This window comes from Porites lutea, chromosome 6 (assembly GCF_958299795.1).
Source record: "Porites lutea chromosome 6, jaPorLute2.1, whole genome shotgun sequence".
Classification (NCBI taxonomy): Eukaryota; Metazoa; Cnidaria; class Anthozoa; order Scleractinia; family Poritidae; genus Porites; species Porites lutea.
In genome coordinates this window covers 15,031,057-15,050,808 of record NC_133206.1, presented here as the reverse complement: position 1 = coordinate 15,050,808, position 19,752 = coordinate 15,031,057, and the positions used below count along the sequence as shown (strand labels likewise).

Genomic DNA, 19,752 nt, shown 5'->3' with positions numbered 1-19,752 from the left:
CCAGGTACTGGCCCCATCCAAGAGACTTGCCCCTTCTAATTTTGCGTAAGTGTCTTTGGCATCTTTGGATACCCTCCCGGTATACAAAGATGTCAAGATCTCTATAAGTGATTTGGGTGTCCCTTGTCAGTTTTTTCACGCTGTGTGTGCCGTAAAACTGTCCTCGCCCTTAATTTCGAACCTAACCTGAGATGTCAAATTTTGAGAAGACACTAAAAGATTTCCATATGTGAGGGGTTTTTTTGGTAAACGTAAATATAGTGTTAAATATCATTATTTCACAGAGTATTGCAACAGCAACAATAAATTCAGGTACGAGTGGGTGGAAGATACTGTCAAAATTTAACCAGGCCTTGGTCTTCTTTTACTACAACCCCACTACGCTTCCCCCCACCCCTTGAAACAAAGGCTCAAAATCGCAGAACCAGAGCCCCCTCTCTCAGCTCGAAATGGCGAGAAACGGCTGTCTCTACTTGGTCGGTTATCTCTACCTGAGATGGGTAAGGAACGAGAAGATCTTCGATTATCTCCTCCTTTTCCTTTCTGTGTCATGTGAGTCATAGGACCGGCCCACGTTGTTTGATGAGTTACCATACATAGAGTACCTAGTGGAAATTTTGTGCGTTCGCAGGCTCAGAAGCACCACGAAAACACAAACGACGATGAAACGGTGGAAGTGTCTTTGCGACGGGATTTTACCTTTTTACCTGGAATCGGAAGGTTTTAATCAATATCATATGCAACAAAAGGATTAAAAGCTTGCAGTGTCGTTTCAATTTGGCGGCTGCCTCTCCACGGGAAGAGCAAGCAACTTTTGAGCAACTCTCTGCAGCAGGTACGTAGGAAAAATCGCTTCCGTTCATAAGATGTCTTCGGGTTTCGGTTTTGAAGTTTCATTAAATCACGAACAATACGGCGAAGGATTTGACAGCAAAAAATTGACAAGCTAAGGTAGCTTGGTCTTGACAGCGTCAACATCAACAGAATCACTTTAAAGATCCTGTATGATCAACAAGACGGTGTAACTATGAATCATTTGGACTTTAAACTTTATTACCTTTCTTAGTTGCTACAAACAGGGATGCCATAAAATGAAATAATCTTCGGAAAAATTTATGTGTTGTGACACTCTGTAGAGTTTGTTAAATTCTCCATCCATATGTAACACTAATATTTGAATGTGATAGTTTTTTGGGAGGTTGTGCCCTTTAGTAATTACTATACTCTGGTTCGAGAACGTCAATTCCTTGATGAATGCCGTAACTTGTGACAGGAGGCAGAGGATAACTCCTTTGAGGTGTTAAGAATGAGCCAGCCTTCTAACAAGAGCTACAACTCTAGAACTCTCTGTTGTGTCCATACCTCTGGGTGATCTGCACCGAGTTTAGAACTTTAAGGTCCTTAAGAATTTTTGGATTATTATTTTGTTTTAAGTATTTGAATGGAGTGCCTGTAAACTTTCTGGATATACTACAGTTAGGTACACTTACCACTATAAACAGACCTTTAACTTTTATCTGTGAATTAATTGCTTTTTACAGGTATGCAACAGCCACATTTGTGTCTTGTGCCTCTGTTTTGATTGTTAATTTTGGTCTTTTTAGCCAGGTCATGGAACAAAATGATTTACAGTGTAGCTGCTGCTTTGAGTTGATGGTAGAACCCACAACTCTCAACTGTGGACATAGCTTTTGTCGCTTCTGCCTGGCAAAGTGGTGGGATACATCAAAACGTGCCACATGCCCAGATTGTCGGCAGCCTTGGGTGGGCTTCCCTAAAGTCAACATTGTATTAAGGTAATTATATTATATTATATATTATATATTAATATATATATATTATATATTAATTATATTATATTATATATTATATGTATTAATTGAATGAAAGAGAGAATTCTTTGCTATTGATTGGCTAGAAAATATGTTGTGGCTGGAAAACAAGGAATTTTATAGGAGTATTAAACCTGGTTCAGACGACGATCTTTTCAAGTGCCGAACCTAAATTATTTAGACTGGCTGAATTGGACGCCGATCTTAATTAATTGCAGCTGAACTAAGTTCAAAGGCAAAAAATGCTCATTTCCGTCAAACTGCATACAAAATACACTTGTGCATTAGGTTTGGTACATGAAAAGTTTTGCATCTGAATCAAAGCCATTCCAAAGTCGTTCCAAAGGCGAAATTCCCGGCCGGGCTAGGCAAAAAGAAGGGCTGAGCAATTCCACATTGAAACAGGTGTTCCTAACTGATTCAGACGCCAAACTTTTCATGTACTTAATTCAATGTATTAAGTTCGGCTCTTGAAAAGTTTGGCGTTTGAACCTGGCCTAAGTTCCCCGGGGCTCTTCCATCTTCCTTATGAACCTTGCAGTGACTTTGTCTTTAAATACAGCTGTAATATCCCATCCCATTTAGCTATCCTTAGGCCTCTAAGGATGTTTTGGTACTGACAGATACTCAGTGATCCTTTTACATCCAAAATGGAGAAGAAAACCACCGTTTAGGTCAGCAGTCAGCAACTGAGATTAGTAAGCGTGGTATTAAGTGTAACTCAGCCACATTTCTGCAATGCCCAGTGAATGGGGAATTTTTTCAAAGAAAAAAATCAAACTAGCACAGTAAATATACCAGCCATTGATAAGATCACTTCATGTAATCAAAACATAGATTACTACTGTAAATCCTCACATAGAAGCTGCACCTGCTTGCAGAAATTTTACATTTTTTTTATGCCTGTAACTTTTATTGATTTGCAAGTTTTCCTCAAATTGTAATGCCTTACTGATAATAAATGATTAATTAATTTTGTTTTACCTCTTTCCTTGTCAAACAGAAAGACCATCAAAGTGTTGTTTCCAGAAGAAGCTGAAGAGCGCCAGAACTTTCAGGAACTTTTTCCGGACTACAAATCTGTGATCGCCAAATTTGAATCACTGAATATCAAACATCAGAGGCAATCCAGTGTCAGCGAAGGAGCGCAACTTGTACAACATCAACATGTTAACTTCAATGTATCAAAGATCATATTTGTCACTATGTCTATTCTTGGAATTGCCATTGTAAGTAAAGCATCAAGTGTTGTAAGTCACATTTAGGATTTAAAAAGATTCTGGTATCAAGTGGTTTATCTTGTCCACCAAATCTGGGGGGAAAAATGAGATCAAGAGGAAGTTCTTCTTTGATGAGTATCTTCTGATTTTTAGTGCAATTATTTCAAATGGTACGCCTTGCAAAAGCGAGGTTTATAGTCTCGTCATGCACAAAGCACGTGCAGCATGGGTGACTCTCACAAGGATCACAAGGCAAGCGTGATAGTCTCTTTGCTATAAATCTATCGCGTTTGGTTGGTGTCCGCCTTGACATCATCGCATTCAATAGGCTTGCTTTGCGCAGAGTCTTGTGTTTTGCTTTAGTCATATTTCTATCGGGCTGGCTTTTTTAGCGCCAGTTTTAGGAGTCAATAAGTGCTTTTTGCAAAACAAAAGTACTTTTAAGAGAAAATGGAAGCTATATGGATCATTAGCCTTAAGATATGAACAAAAATCGAGGTAAGAAAACACATGTTTTGCTCACATACGAGTGTATACCGTATTGGCTGTGTTGGGCATCTTTTCTTTGAATGCGATGAAATGCATTTAAGTTTGGTTATTTAGGTCCTTAGAAAAACTAGTCATTCTCCTGAAAAATAGCTTTGAATTTGTGTTTAATAGGGCTTGATCAGCTTAAACAAGGCGTGCTGGCAGAAGTTATAGGGGAAAGGCTTTATATAGAATATTATCATCTCATTCATGGTACATGTATGTTCCCATGTGGCGTAGTGGTAGTGATGTGGCCCGGCGCATAGGAGATCCTAAGTTTGATTCCGGGCGGAAGAGCGGTTTTTTTTTCTTCATGCCATTCCTCCAGATTCGCTCTGTGAGTTCCTGCGATTCATGAATTTCTAGTAGAACTATTTATTTTTAGAACAGTTACTATTGTAGTACTGTGGAACCTCTCTGCAATGGTGACCTTGTAGAAAGAACTTAAAACAAGGGTGAATGTTAAATGAAAAATTAGCCATTATTTACTGACATGGCTTGTATAAAGAGGTGGGCATTGCATTGGCCTCACAAGAGTTACATTGGACCTTGATTCCTGTTAAATTCACAGCGGAAATCACTCTTGTTTACTGACGAATATGAATGAACATGACTGATGGTTATGTATTGCTCCAAGCTGTGACTGTTTGATCACCATGCTGACTAGAAAAAAAAATTTGATGACCAGCTGTGTTTGGTAGCAATGTGGCCAAGCTGTAATGTTTTTAACAGTTAGTAGTTGTGGTCTTATAGTTAAAGCGAGATAAACATTGACATGAAATAATGATGTATGCTCCAGTATTTTATATTTTCTTGATTTGCCTGTTTCATCTTGTTGTTCAGGTTTTAAGCATTGAGATGTACTATGCATCTCCAAAACATTTGGTAACCATTTTAATTCTTTTAACTTGCATAATATCGCTGAAATTGTCCGTTTTTTTGGCAACCAATGTATTTAATGTCTGGTCACCACATTTAATTTTATGTTGCTAACAGGGGACTAAAAAAAAAGTAAAGCTTGAGCATGTTGGCGTTGACGACGTTGTCTAGTCTGTCGAATTATTTAACTGGAATCAAGGTTAAATTAAATGTAACTCCTGTGTATTGTGGACATTGTAGAGAGGACGGCAGTTACAGGTGTAGTAGAGCAGGGGTGGATCTAGGGGAAGGGTGCAGGCGGTGCGCACCCCCCCCCCCCCCCCCCCCCGAGATGACCTGTGGTTTTTTAATACGACTGGTATTCTGCAAAAAAAAAAAACTATGTGGTTTATTGGTGTTGAAGTAGAGCAAGAGACGAGTGCACCCCCTCCTAAAAAAAATCCTGGATCTGCACCTGTAGAGGTTCAACTGTTGTACCTGTAGCTGTCCTGTATGTAAGTACAAGGCAGTATTTGAATTATCATGGTACTAAATTGCAGTAGTCATAATGACCTCAGAGGTACGTTACCCCTAATTTCCTTTTCATTGCAGCAGTAATATTTATGGCAGTTAAAAATGTTTTTACTAATTGCCTCAGTGGTTTAAAAAGACTCAACATTAGTGTTTAAAGATATAATAGTGGTCATGGAAAGTTAAGGGCAATGGCAAAAATACCAGTATAATTTTTATGTTAAATTTATGAGACTGATTGTTCAATTTTTTTCATCCACTTTAGTTTACCTATTCAGTGCTGAACCTGTTTGTTGGAAACAAGGAATCACTTGTTAGAAAGTCAGTACTAAGATGGGGCACCACAGATGTTGTCAAGTGGGTGAGGAGTTTAGGATCCTGGGCTCAGGGATATGATGAAAAATTCCTGTCGGCTGGAATTGATGGAAATCTTTTGCTTTCACTGTCAGAGTATGACCTTGAACATTCACCTCTTAACATGAAACCTTCCTACCACAGAAGAGCTTTCCTCAAGGAGATTGAAAATTTGCGAACACTGGGTGTAAAATCCCCAACAGATGTCTGGGAATACAAGGTGGGTTGTCATGTGAGATGTAATAATGGTATTAATGTACTGTCAGCCTCAAGTCAGGCTTGTCCAGGGGCGTAGCCAGGGTTTTTCAAAGGGGGGTCACAGCAAGGACACCATCCCGGGATTGCCGACTATATATGGTTTATACCGCTGCTCTCTCTTGTGTATCAGCAGGCTCAGTTGTATATTATCGCGGCATGAAGGCCCATATTAACTAAAGACAAGAGCCGTTGACGAAAATACTTTACAAAAAAACAAATTTTAAAGAAGTGGGCTTTTCAACAATGGCTGTTACGGCCAAGATATTGTCAAGGCATTTTCACCACCTGAATATTGTCGGTTGTTTGCTCAAAAGAAGGCCTACCAAGGGGGGGTCACGGGCACCCCAGGACCCCCCTAGCTACGCCCCTGTTGTCATTTTTGGTGAAAGAGCCGTAAGAACTGTTCAACTTAAATATTGGTCCTTTCATTTATTTTTTTTTGGAGATGAGCACATTTAGAAAAATTATTAAATGAAACTCGTCTCATTATCCCCTGGTACTTCTTTTGTAATTTTTCAACGTTTTTTTGATTTGCACCTCTTTTAGAAAAGAAAATATAATAGCCTCTGATTGACTGTTCTTAATAATTTTAGGCTGCTCATCCTGTCCTTTCAATATTTCTTTTGTGGGGTCTGCGTGAATTTCCAAGGTTAACAGTGGCATCCATGTTCTTTGCTTATGATGAGGAAGTGTTTCAGCCCCTTTTGTACTACACAAGTGAGGTTGATTTGGAGGAAGATATAAAAGAGGTAAGGAATAAGCTACAAACTTGGAATATTCTTACAGCAACAAGGACAACAAAAAAGAGCATCAAAATGAGGTTGAGAAGAGAACTTTATTACCTTACCACATTCGCACCCTGACCACCCTTAACGGCTTGTATAAAATATATACCAGTATACTGTAATGGTCAGTTTCAAATTGATGCCTAATATGTGAAGTGGAAAGAGATCTTTCAAACCATACCCAAATGAGCTATTGTAGGTTTAGTGAAAAAGGCCCGAAAAGAAAGCACAAAATCATCATGTAACTATAACTTACGATATTTTGTACCCACCTGTACAGTACTTCCTTCAAAATAATAGAAATATTTGGGAATCCTTTGGGTTTCCTCAAAATCTTTTCCTAGTGAAATGAAGCCTAGTAAATACCCACCAAAAGAAAAAAAGGGGAAAAGAAAAATGAAAGAAGTGGGGAGGAGAGAAAGCAAAAGTAAAAATCAAGGTAGGCTTGATTTCTGCCATCTGCTGACTCTGTTCTTTGATCCTCCCTGAAGAGAGACAGCTGGAAACCCTGAGTGGCTGATTGTGTTGGTATTATAAATTCAAAATTTGATTTATGTGTCCCTGCAAAACAAAAGAAACAAAAATTGTCATCAGGCACTGAACACATCTTGTTCTTTTTGCCTCATTGTCACAGTCTTCATCAATAAACTCTTCAACAACAGCTACTTAGGTTTGTAAGTTTAATACACTCCAAAACTCAATTGCACACCACATCTAAGCACTACAAAAAATAATTCATGCTGCCAGACCGATATGAGCTGTAGGCAACAATCTGATTGGTGGAAATTGACAATAGCAAACTCATGAATCCAGCTGTCTTTTCGGGGGAGGATCATGGACTCATTTCTTGAATGGCAGCTAGTAATCAAACCTAAAATCAGGGGGGGAGTGAAACTTTTGTCCAAAGGCTATCACGGCATTTTACCTCCATGCATGTCCAACTTCAATAGTTGTAATTAAGCACCAAGAACAGAAGCCAGAATAGTGTAATAATTTATTAAAAGTGTATTATTTTTTTGTCAGGTTGCCCTACCTTCAGAGGAATATTTGCGATTTGGCCTTCGTCTGCTCCTGGTTCCATATTACCTGATTGCCAGGTTTACAATTAAATGTTTCTACCTTAATTACTGGGTTGGCTGTTTTGTCCTAGCCTACTGTGTCTTAATGACTCTGGTGGAGTTTTCCAAACTTAAATGGCTTCTATTTATGGGAGGTTGGAGGTAAGTTAAGAACATTCTTGATGTAATATATCAAGCATGAGATGGAGACTGTGTTTCATCACCAGATAAAACACTGAGAAGAGAGTTGAAAATCACCACGCAGTGGAGTATTAATTTTTTGACGAACGTTGAGGTGTTTCATCTAGTGATGAAACACTACGTCAAATGCTTGATATTACTTCTCAAACAAAATGAGATGAGAAGGTGAAATTAAGGATGCAAAAATGAGTAGTTTTTTTTATATCTGATTTCCAAACACTCATTAAACTTTAATTTCCTTAGCCCAAGAAAACAGCTGACATTTGGCAATGCCACCACTGGTTTCCCTGCCAAATGACGTCTGAGAAATGAGCACAGAAATTCCATACTGGTGACACATCACTACCCAGATCTGGGTAGTGCTTCTGATTGGTTGAATCAAATTTCCCACACGGTATGACCAATCAGAAGCACTACCCAGATCTGGGTAGTGATGCTTCATCAGTCTGGTGAGGAAACCAGTGGTAGCGTCACCAAATGTCGGCTGTTTTCTCAGGCTATAATTTCCTTTGTATTTTTGTTATAAATTATTAAATTTATGAGTTTAAGAAAGTCAAATGAAAAATTTCATAATACATTCCTAGAGCCCATAAATGGACACAGGTTTCTTTGGGCTTTGGTCATTCATTGCTTGCATGTACTGTGTTTATGAAATAATTATACAAACTGTAAAGAGTGTCACTGGACGTTAAAGCATGTAACAGGGTGAAGTATAAAGAAGAGCTATGCTGAAGAAACTGTGGTATAAAATTTAATGGTCTTTTACAACAGAGGAAATGGCTTTCATCCTTGAGAGTTTCTGAATGCAGCTACTGCACAGCCAATGGTGTTTGGAACTGAAACAAGAGAATTAATTGAACTGAATGAATTTCCCAGTGGTCATCATTATTAATTAAAAGAAAAAGTTATTTATGAATTTGAAATTTGGGATGATCAATATTGTCACTTTAAATCATAAAATACGGTAAACCCAGTTATTAATACAGACGCTGACAGGACATGCCATAGTGTCCGTATTAACCAGCCTCCAGTAACTTGTGCAAAAGGTGGATAATGCTATGCACTGGATAAACCACTATCCACTGGATAGTGCAATTGGTTTCCCTAACACTTATCCATTGCATAGTGATTTATCCGATGGATAGGGCTATCTAACTTTTAAACAACCCGGGGCTGGTGTCCATATTAAGGGGACTCTCAGAAGAGACGTCATGGACACATGTTTTATCGATATGAAGGTGAAAGTACACATGCAGACATTTTCATGCGAGAAAACTTTGTTTAATTTCATAACTGTAACTTAACTCTGTAATGAGTTCATTGATCTTAAAGAAACCTGATGATCTTTTATCAGAGTATTGGCCTGGGCTAAACTTTCCTTTTAAGTCAGTGCTCTTCAACCCAAAGACTGTTTCTTATGTACATTATGGACTTACGACCTGCCTGCATAGTGTTTGAGTTTCTATGGAAACTGTAAACAAAATTTAGGGAACCTAATTCTGGTTGCAGGTTTCAAAACCTCAGGCAAGATGACATTCAGGAAACTTGACCAGTCACCTTTTTTGCACTGAAAGTTCTTGTATGGTCAAAAAATGTTTCTCTTTTGTTGCTCTTTGTTCAGGCAGCTACCAACTTTGTGTGCCAACATCACTTCAACAGCGTTTGTAAATGGGTTATTCCAGCTTGCCCTTTGGCAGATTTTGCCAGCTTTTATCTGTGATATTGCATTTTACTGGATGTTGTTTCTGGCACCATATTCTGCATGGAACTCCTTCAAAGCTCGCTTGGCTGAAGATGAAGGAGGAACAAACATTACAAGAGATTTTTTGATGTGGCTTTGGAGGAATGCTAAGCTAAAGTTACGGCAATTACGTGTTCAAAGACACTTTTAAAACTTGCAAATTAGCTGTTACTCTAGCCGAGAAAACAGCCGACTTTTCGTGATGCCACCTCTGGTTTAATTTCCCCACGAAATGATGTCTGAGAGAAGAGCGCAGAAAAGTCCATACTGATGACATATCACTACCCAGATGACCCAGTCAGAAGCTCTGCCTGTATCTGGGTAGTGAGTGACCTGTCATCAGTATGGAATTTCTGCACTGGTTTCTCAGATGTCATTTCGCAGGGAAACCAGTGGTGGCATTGCAAAATGTTGGCTATTTTCTCAGTCTACTGTTACTACTGTAAGTGGTGATGTACAGCTGTATACCTATTTGAGTGTAGAGGTGTAGAAGAAGTTGGTAACACAGTCAAGGGCTTTGAGGCTGTATTGCCTAATCTGACTCAATACTTATTTGAACTGACAGTGCAGCTAATTAATGTTTTTAGCACCTAAAGCAGGCGCGGATCTAGCCTGCATGGCAGGCGCAAAAGGGAGAGGGGGAGGGGGGAGGGAGAAGCGCGCGAAAGTATGGAAAAGGGAAGGGAGCACTTGTTTTAAGAGCCGGTGTTTTTGTATTCCGCCCACCAATTCCTTAACTAATCTGATAACGTCAACTGTGTATAAGTGACCAATCACAAGTAGGGGGCTTCTCAGCATGGTCCAAACTTAATTACTTCGTTTACCAGAAATTGTCAAGTCACGAGGCTGTTTTTGAAATGATATAATATTGAGCAAAATAAAACATTTTACTGTTCTTGCTCCTACAGCAAACATGACAAACATAGACTACAAGCGGTCTCTCTTTTTTTTACTGCTCGCAGTCTGTGACCAACAATGATCAGTTTTGTGTGAATACACAAGACCTTAGGTCTTGCCTCATCAAACATAATGGTCACAAATATTACAAGAATAATGAAAGGAGTATTATAAACAATTGTCCAAAAACTCGACAGATAGTTTTTACCAAAGCTTCAGCTCTCTCTTTACAAACCATTTAGAAGTTCATTCATGACATATAATGTTTTTGCAGAAAAGGTGGTCTTTTGAACATCAGCATTGCAGATGCGTGGCAAAAATCGCAATCATTCTTATTGCCACTTAGTGTTTGGACAAAATCGGTATACAAAACCTACTGAGCATCTCTGCCTGCCAAACAAGCAATAATTGCTTATTAAAGTTGGTTCTAGTTTGGGTTTTAACCTGAAGCTGCAACATTATTGGAGTAATTTGATCTTCCAAAGCTTATGCTAGTAGAACACATTTCCTTGATGCCTGCATCATGTTTGTCTCTTAATAATACTTGCCAATAAGTTACTCATTACAGCTTAGCCCATCAGGATTGTGGATGCCAGCGTCCGCAGAAATGAACAAATGGGGGTTCTTATAGCAGGCTTCCCTTGTCCTCTCTCCCTAACCCCCCTGCCTTTTTCACTTCCTACCTATCCTGTACCCCTTTTGACGCCTGCTATGCAGGCCTGCTAGCACTGATCTAGGATAAATACTGACCTATTTCCCAACGAGTACCGAGGACGCAAGCTTCTTGGGGGCTGTTGGGGAGATGCTCTCCTGGGTTTCCGAGTCATTCAGGCAGGATTTTTGGACATTTGTCCAAACCATTTTCCAGATTTCAACGTGGAAAGTTTTTTTTTTATTATTAAAAATACATTTATAGTGAAAAGTCTTACCAATTTCTGTAAAAGGTGGACACTGGTGTGGATCCGCGCCTGTAGAAACTGCAAGCCTTTTCCTCAGAAATCAATTTTAGAGGTCAATTTGAATGTAATCTCTCCAGTCAGTCCTTTTCTGTGACGAGCAATAGCCTCTTTTCTCAGACAGCAGTGTCATTCTATTGAAAATATCACAATTCATTTCGTTTTTACAGTCTAAAAATAAATTCCCAGTGACATTTAACCAAAATATTCATTAAAAATTATAATTTGCCAATTAAAATAAAATCCTGAATGCATTTTGGTGACTCTAGGAAAATTCGTGATGCCATAGCATAGAGGATGAATCTTTATCAACAATTTACATTCCACTATCATAGACTTAAATTTTGATGAAATAAAAATAAAAATATTAAAAGATCCTAAAACACTAATTTACAAGCTCATGCCATTATCAACTTTCTAAAATTAGCAGACACACGCTTGGCTAGCTTTAAGCGGCAGTCATCATATGACCAATTTGCGTTTCAGTATCATAGACTAAAATAGTAAAAATGGCCTATAATTAACAAAATACTCCAGTGTTGTTTTCAGTGGAGGTGGTAGCAACTTACTGTGTGTGACACCAGATTTATAAGTTATGTCATCTAAAATAGACCACATTTTCTGAAATATTAATTTTTGCATGCTTTCGTGTGGGATTTTTAGTATTATTTGATGTTAGCTTTTTAAATTTCCATTAACTACAGTACTTAAAATAATATTATACCAGTATACTTGGAACTGTTATTTTTTTAAATCAAACGTATAGTAATAAGCAATGAAATTACAGCCAATAACTAGAAGTTATGTTTCAGTCATGTTAGTCTTTCAGAGTTTGGTCATCAGCGTAACTAACTGTCCTTAGGTCTGACCATGGGGAATTGTTTACAAAACTAACTTTACTTGAAACAACAAAATCAGTTTTAATTGACTTGATTATTGTAAAACTAGCATGTGAGCATTCAGGCTCTACCAGTAGTGTGAGGTTTATAGGAAGGCTTCATTCAGCAGACTGGTTTTCCGTCAGTCTAGCTCTGCAAGGGTTTTGCCTAAAACCCGGAATCTGGAATCGGGAAAAAACCAAACCGAATGCCAAATGACCCTGAAGTTTAGTGATTAGGGTTAGGAAACTGAGTGAATCAGGTTACATTTAGGGTCATTATACTGGGAAAACTGACCTGAAACTTGATTCACTCAGGGCGTGATCCATTCAACCAAAATTTCTGGAAATTTCGGTCCAAAACTCAATGGATCGGTTCAGTCCAACTGGAAAAGTTTCGAAAAAACAGGTCCACCTTTTGAGGTGGTCCTCTTTTCCCGGTCGGACCGGTCTGAATTTTGGTTGAATGGATCGTGTCCTCAGTGTCCTAAACCCAATCACTAAGCCTCAGAATCATTTGGTGTTTGGTGCGGGTTTTTTCGGATTCTGGATTCCGGGTTTTAGACAAACACCTCTGTACGCAATCAATACATCACTTAGGAGGATGTTCATAGGTTTTTTAAAAATGTACTAAATTGATATCATAATATTATTGTAGGAACAAATTAGGCTCAGATTTTGATCCTTTTTTCAGTTTATTACTCTTTACCGTCAAAAACATAAAGGTATTACCCTCAGCAAGTTTTTTAAGCACCAACAGTGTAGTTATTTGTGTACTTGCTTTGATTATTTAACCCATTCCAGGCACTTTTCTTGAAGTAACCTTAATAGACTTTTATATTCTTAGCTATGAATCCTTATACAAGCCAGATACAATAAAGGCCATTTTATGAGCAATTCCCACTGTCTCTAACTCAAACTCTCTTAAATCTGATGTAGAATCCAAGGCAAATATATTAAGAAAGGCTTGAACGATGTGTTCTCTTTCAGTTAAAAATACAGGCGAACCTCCATGTTCCAGGGGTGTCTTGAAAGACCCCTAAGACCCCATACCAAATGACTCTGAACTTTATTGATTTAGGGTTAAGAAACTGAGTGAAGGTCATTATAATGGGCAAACTGAGCTGAAGGTTGATTCACTCAGTTTCCTAACCCTAATCAATAAAGTTCAGTGTCATTTGGTAGGGAATCTTAGGGGTCTTTCTTTTCAAGACACCCATGTGCAACCATCCCTCTTCCCTATAGTTGTAACTTCTCCTGAATGACTTAACACCCACCTTGCGCTCTCGCAAGCCACTGTGCTTTCCACTGGGGTAGAATAATCATCTCACAAAATAATGCTTTAAACAGCTTGGGACAGCAAAAAAATATGACAAATAACAAAGAACCCTTTTTACAGACCCTCTATTTTCTCTTCAGAGCACTCATTGATTTTCAAAAAGAAAACAACGTCTGCATACAGGCTTGTTTTGCTTGAATTTTTGTTAAAGAACTTAGGTTCACATTTGTATTTGGAGTGAATTGTAACCACTGTAATGTTGATCTGTATTTTTGCTATTGAGTACAAAAGATCGATGATCAAATTTCAATAACAACAAATTGCGATAAGAGGGTAGTCTGCCTGTGGTTTAATCAAAAAGGGTGTATGAAAACTTATTTTAAACACTTTTAAACAACCTGTATCTTTATGAGCAGGATTGAAATATAGTGCAATATATGACAATATATAATACAATGAAAAAATTGTAACACAGTTAACAATAAATCATTGAACTTGTGTGTTTTTTGGACAACAAAATAAAACTTTACAAACATTTACAAATCTTACGTAACCACCATATTGACGGAGACTAACCACGCGCGTGAAACACGCGCTTTGTTTCATAAATTGTGAACGTCACGAAGGGAAATTGTTATTCCCACAAAAATATATTACGCTTCCTTGTCCGTTGTCCATTACAAATAACACTTCACTAGGGCTTATAAAGTTTTATTGTAGATATTTCAGATGCTGATTACTATACGCTCAATGTCGTTCGCTGGTATCTTCGAGTCCATTTCTTCTCCGCAAATGCGAAAAACAACGTCCGTATTGTGGGGAATTTTCAAAGAAGCGTAATATGCATCCCATAACCAACCAGCTCCACCTCGCTCCAGCAAAGAGACCGAAACTTGCGGACTGTATCCAAGCAAAGCCCAAGTCATACTTAAGGCACGATTCCTCTGATGCGAAAACACTAGTGCTTCACATTTCTGTCGATCGAGGAAAACCCCAGGGCATTCTTTGAAATCACCGTAGAGTTGCTTTCCTCCGTTTAATTGTATCACATCCCAAGTGCTTGTCGAGGAAAGCACAGCTTTTATCTGGCTTAACTGCAAGTAGGACAGCCTGCCTGAAGCCCAAGAAGGAACAATAGCGTCTTGCAAACTTTTTAAGTAGCCCCGGCTAAAGCTTTGAATGAATTTGTCATGGTCACCCGGTTTTACAACCGCGGGATCGTTCGAAATTGTATCGTCCAGTTCAACGTTTGAGTTGCAGAATACAACTCGACTACGAAATAACTTCTCTGAAACGAAAATATCTTGCCTGCTTAGATGATCTCTAAGCAAACGGGCTTTGTTTTGAGTCTCTGTAACACTATTTTCGTGTTCAATGTGGTTGGTCGAAAAGGAGGTAGTCGAGACCTGTCGTGTTTTTGTCTGTATCCACTTTGATTTATCATCGCTACACGTAACAGAACCACTCCAACATTTCACCTCGATGCAAAAGATCCCATCACCATTGACCACAACGACATCAATCTCTCTCTTCCTAGCTTTATACTTGTCTGGAATTCTCAGGCAACAAAACAGCGAAGTTTTGTCAAGTCCACTTTTCAGGCGCAAAGAAGATGCCAACGAGATTTCAGCATTTCGACCGGCTTTGACATGCTCTTCTTCCAGATGTTCCTGTGGATTTGCCGCCTGGCTAGCCTGCTGTAGACGTTTTGTGATCTCGAACATTTTTGGATTCAGGAACAATACATTTGCTTTTATAAAAGAAAGGTGGTTGCAGTACTTCTTTTTTTCCTAAACAAATGACGCAACGTGTGTTTACCATGAGCTTGCAAAGTACTCTGGGAAACCACAACCCAACCTCCCCGCCGATCCCATGCATATGCTTTGATTCATGACTTTGCAGAGTACTATTTGCAGTGATTGGAGGTGAGTCAAGCTGTTATTTCCTTCCCCTGACGTTCAAGTTTTGTAAACAATTATTGTCGCAGAAGAACGCTCTTTTTCCTGCAAGTCTGGACCAAACTCTCTCACACCGAGCCCCAAATGTCAACCCCCCGCCAGCGGTTATAAAGTTTTCTCTTGTTCATTCAAGAACTGAACATCCAGTGTCTTTCGAAAAAAGTTCTGAAGCTGTGGACTATTTTGGCACTGAAGGCGCTTTCCATTTGTCAGAAATGGCCCGCTGTACCATTGCTGGACCAGTCAGTTAGCAAGTGAAATCGGCTTTTTCCAAAGGGTATTTGCTGAAAAACCACAGCTGAAAACCATCTTCTTCGTGCATACTATCTTAACTATAGGATTTGGCTGATCTGGCTGGATAGTTTTGATTAAAAGTGAAATTCTCATTTCGATGGGAATGGTCTGGCCGGTCAGTTCTGACAAATAGAAGGTGCCCTCGTATTGGCCCTCCCCGGGAATGATCCTGGGCTCGGTTCCCGGGGGTAGGTGCGGGAGTAGTGGGGGATAGGGACATGTACTTAGGAAGCGCTGCCCAGAGGTCCAACCCTTTTATGTACCATTTTTGACGGAATACCCATTTTGACACAGGCAGACATCAAAATCAAAATGAGACAGCCATAGGTACCTCGTTTAAAATTATATTATATATAGTTCTTTTTTAAAATGGCAGATTTTCCTACAACTTCAACTTGTAAATTCCTACCTTTTATGTACCTGAAACCTGTACCTATCTGTTCTCCCAGGTTTGGGAATTTATGGTACACAATTAAACAGGGTCAATTTTACCAAGTCTCTTGGTGTATTAATTGATGAAAATTTAACGTGGAGTAATATATCATATCAAGGCAATATCAAAAAAGATTTCTTCTGGCATTGGATCTATTAAAAATGAATTAGCCACTGTGTTCCTTCTACAACCCTGCATAATATCTATCATGGGTCATCTCAATCCTGCCTCAACTATTGTAGTGTTGTTTGGGGTAACTGTGCCAAAACATTATCTGAAAAATTACAGACTTCAAAATCAGGTAGCCCGTATCCTTACTCAATCCAGTTATGATGCTGACGCCAACCAACTAATTAAAAAATTAGGTTTAGACAATTTAGAAACTCGAGGTCAAAAACTAAAGGCTGAGATGGTCCATAAATCTTTAAATGGCCTCATGCCCTGACCCAGGTATTTGTCCTCTAAATTCATTCCGCGGGGTGATATGATTACTTTTTACAATTTGTATAATTCTGAGAATAAGGTTGCAATTCCCTTGCCACAAAAAATAGCTTTAGCTACAGTGGTGCAGTCCTCTGGTGCAGTCTGCCTTCAGCTGTCAGGCAAGCAGCATCTCTAACTAATTTTCGACAATTGTTAATTAATTCCAACACAGCATTCATGAAAAACAGGCTTTAATTAGTTTTTTTTTCTAAGTTTTTCGTCATAATCTGAATACATAGTCCTCAGTGATTCCTCTATTACACTGATGGAAATACTTACTAATTTGATTTGCCTGATGTTTGTAACTGTGTAACTATAGATAATAATTATTTGTACACAGTTACAAACATCAGGCATATCAAATATTACAAATGATGAAAAAAGATGATGATGATGATGTGAAAGGTACCCTTTTAGGTGGAGCCCAGGGAGTACCCCCAAGCACCCTTGTCATTTTTGAAACGGAGAACCCCATAGACAAAAAGTGAAAATTCTTGACATTTGACTTTCTAGACCATTCACTTCTAATTTTCAACCCATCCCAAGGTAATTTTCCAAAAGGTCAAAAAGACATGTAACAGACAGTGACTGACACTGTGGGGTGGAGGGGTACTCCCTATAATTGCTTATAAATACACAGGTAGGTTACCATTTTCAGGCTTCATGTATTGGAGAGGGCAGAGATTTCATCAGCTGAAGTATATGAAAGTATAGGGAAATCTGTCATTTTGGACTCAAAATAGGCCCAAAAGGGCAAACAGATCTATTTTATGGCTGTGAAAAAGTTGAGAAAGCTTTCTGGTTGTGTAATTTATTTAGACATATTTTAACCCTTTAAGTCCCAATAGTGACCAAGATCAATTTTCTCCTAACAATGTCCATACATTGTCAAGAGATTTGTTATGAGAATTAATAAAATGATCACCCAAGAGAAAATGCCTTGATCTATTATCAAATTCTCTCAATTAATTCTTCAACGAAATGTATGGAGATCAGTTTGGAGAATTTGTATGTTGATACTGGGGCTTGAAGGGTTAAAGACAGTGCAATTACAGCAGTTAAAAGGGATGTAGTGTTCTAAACTAGGTATGTGAAAGGAGTACCTTTTGTCAATAAAAGGTACATAAAAGGAGTAACTTTTCTGTCAAAAATAGTATATAAAAGGGTGAGGGGTTGGACCTTGGGGCAGAGCCTCCCTGTACAGAACTTTGGTGAGAAACTCTCGTCCCCCCCCCCCCCACACCCCCCGCTCCCTGCCCCAGCAAGTGACATTAGGGCCATTTATATGAGGAAAAATAAGACGCATCTTAAATAAGACACGAACTGTACCATTTATACGAGCATGTCTTATCTAAGATGAGAACAACTCGTATAAATGGTTCACGTCTTATTTCTGTTCTTGACTCGTTTTCATGTGAATTTTGCCTGTAGCAACAGCAATCCAACGTGGCGCGCCAAAAATTAACGTATGCATACTATGCGTTTGCGTCTTATGTAAGACGCGAAGGTCATTTATACAAAGTTTTTCTTGTCTTAACTAAGACGCGTCTTATCTAAGAACAGGTGTTAAGGGCTGTTCTAAAATAAGACGCGTCTTATTTTAGACGAAATGTGCCATTTATACGGAAAGTTCGGGTTTTATTTAAGACGCATCCTATGTAAGACGCATCTTATTTTTCCTTGGATAAATGGCCCTATTATTTATTCTTTTGCAGCTGAAATATGGCAGAAAGCAAACCCAAGCTACACTGTGCCTGGTTCTGCCCATTTGCTCACAGAGCATGGATTTCCATGCTGACAAAGGGCATGGACTTCGAGTACATAGAACAAGATCCTTACAACAAATCTCCAGATTGGCTTGCCATAAATCCCCGTGGCCTGATACCTGTTATTGTACATAATGGCAAATCCATCTATGAAAGCCATGTCTGTATTGAGTATATTGACGAATCCTGGCCTAGTGAACCAAGATTGTTGCCCAAAGATCCTTATCAAAGAGCAAAAGCTCGCATGTGGGGTGACTTTGTGTCTAAGAAACTCATTCCACCCTATTACAAGTTCCTTGTGAAACAGTCCCCAGAGGAACAGAGTGAAGGCAGGGAACAGTTCTTGGCCAATCTTCTAGAGTTCACTAAAGCAATGGATCCAGAAGGTCCATTTTTCCTTGGCAAGGAATTGGGTTATGTAGATATTATGTTTGCACCTTGGTCATACAGGATTTATATTTTAAAGCATTACCGTAACTTTGAAATCCCGCGGACAGATGAATACAGAAGATATCATGTATGGGCAGAAGCTGTGAAGAATCATCCTTGTGTTAAACCAGTGCAGCAGGAAGAAAGTAGGGTTCTGGCAGATGCTAAGCCTTATGCTGAAGGAAATGCAAAGTCTGAGCTTGCAGATGCAGTCCGTAAGGGAAAGACTATCCCTTAAACTTGAGGCAAGGCCACTTTACTTCTTTTACTCCATATAAATGTAAACTGATCATGCATACAGAACTGCATGTTCATACAGACTACAAAGAAACATTGTTATGCTCATAAGCTAAAAAATAAATACCTTGTATGCACTGCTTGTCTGACAATCTTTGAAAGCAAGTAGGACAATAATTATCAAGTGTTAGTAATTAAAGTAAATGTAGAGTAATAGAGATTACATATTACATGGTGCACAGAAATACAACATTTGTCTTCATAGTGTAAAAAAATATTTCAAGAGTGAACAAGTTTATTATACAAACACCAATTAAATACCAGTGAAATATGTTTTTGCTTCAAAATGTGCAATTGATCATGTAGCCATACCAATCGTCATCTTTTCTCATGTGAAGATAACATGTTATTTTCATGAGTGAAGATATCGTGTTTTTGCGTGAAAGCTCGCCTGGTATTTCATTGGTGTTTATGTACTAAAATCTATTTCCTTTCCTTATTGATTTCTTTCCACATTGCTCACTTTAATAATTGCGTCGTTTTTGTCAGATTTCAGGGCTATTATTTCTTGAGCAGTTGTTTTAGCATTGTAATGCTGTAAGATCTAAGTGGTTTCTCTTGACAGAATGTGTAATTTAAGTCGTCCTTGTATCCCATTTTGGTTGGGGATACATTTGTTACCAAAATTTGATGTAAAAATCTGTAATGAACAGTGGCAGATCCAGACCTTCAAATAAGAGCTAGGTGGGGGTAGGGCCCGGGGGGGGGGACTCCCAT

General features: G+C 38.7%; 3 protein-coding genes across 4 annotated transcripts; 2 read left to right on the top strand and 1 right to left on the bottom strand.

The window, feature by feature from the left end:
- The first annotated feature begins 636 nt into the window (after nt 1-636).
- LOC140940116 (bifunctional apoptosis regulator-like) lies at nt 637-12,993 on the top strand. 2 transcript variants are annotated; one of them, XM_073389008.1, is made up of 7 exons: nt 637-835; nt 1,609-1,796; nt 2,836-3,061; nt 5,235-5,543; nt 6,175-6,330; nt 7,390-7,586; nt 9,247-12,993. In XM_073389008.1, the coding sequence occupies exons 2-7, from the start codon at nt 1,612-1,614 to the stop codon at nt 9,515-9,517; spliced, it is 1,344 nt and encodes a 447-aa protein (XP_073245109.1). In that variant the 5' UTR covers nt 637-835; nt 1,609-1,611; the 3' UTR covers nt 9,518-12,993. The 2 variants fall into 2 exon arrangements, with proteins under 2 accessions (XP_073245109.1, XP_073245108.1); XM_073389007.1 differs by having other exon boundaries at nt 1,605-1,796.
- Nucleotides 12,994-14,009: 1,016 nt separating this feature from the next.
- Nucleotides 14,010-15,174, bottom strand: LOC140940115 (uncharacterized). The gene has a single exon (XM_073389006.1). The coding sequence runs from the start codon at nt 15,097-15,099 to the stop codon at nt 14,101-14,103; it is 999 nt and encodes a 332-aa protein (XP_073245107.1). The 5' UTR covers nt 15,100-15,174; the 3' UTR covers nt 14,010-14,100.
- A 38-nt stretch (nt 15,175-15,212) lies between these two features.
- LOC140941165 (uncharacterized) lies at nt 15,213-19,274 on the top strand. Its single transcript, XM_073390139.1, has 2 exons — nt 15,213-15,300; nt 18,259-19,274. Exon 2 carries the CDS (start codon nt 18,266-18,268, stop codon nt 18,974-18,976), a length of 711 nt encoding a protein of 236 aa, XP_073246240.1. The 5' UTR covers nt 15,213-15,300; nt 18,259-18,265; the 3' UTR covers nt 18,977-19,274.
- Nucleotides 19,275-19,752: the final 478 nt, after the last annotated feature.

Excerpts from the sequence above, each read along its gene's own strand:
- LOC140940116 (XM_073389008.1), top strand. The coding sequence starts at position 1,612 with ATGGAACAAAATGATTTACAGTGTAGCTGCTGCTTTGAGTTGATGGTA. Across the intron at positions 6,331-7,389 it reads TGGAGGAAGATATAAAAGAG|GTTGCCCTACCTTCAGAGGA; the intron begins GTAAGGAATAAG and ends TTTTTTTGTCAG. Across the intron at positions 7,587-9,246 it reads CTATTTATGGGAGGTTGGAG|GCAGCTACCAACTTTGTGTG; the intron begins GTAAGTTAAGAA and ends CTCTTTGTTCAG.
- LOC140940115 (XM_073389006.1), bottom strand. The coding sequence starts at position 15,099 with ATGTTCGAGATCACAAAACGTCTACAGCAGGCTAGCCAGGCGGCAAAT.
- LOC140941165 (XM_073390139.1), top strand. The coding sequence starts at position 18,266 with ATGGCAGAAAGCAAACCCAAGCTACACTGTGCCTGGTTCTGCCCATTT.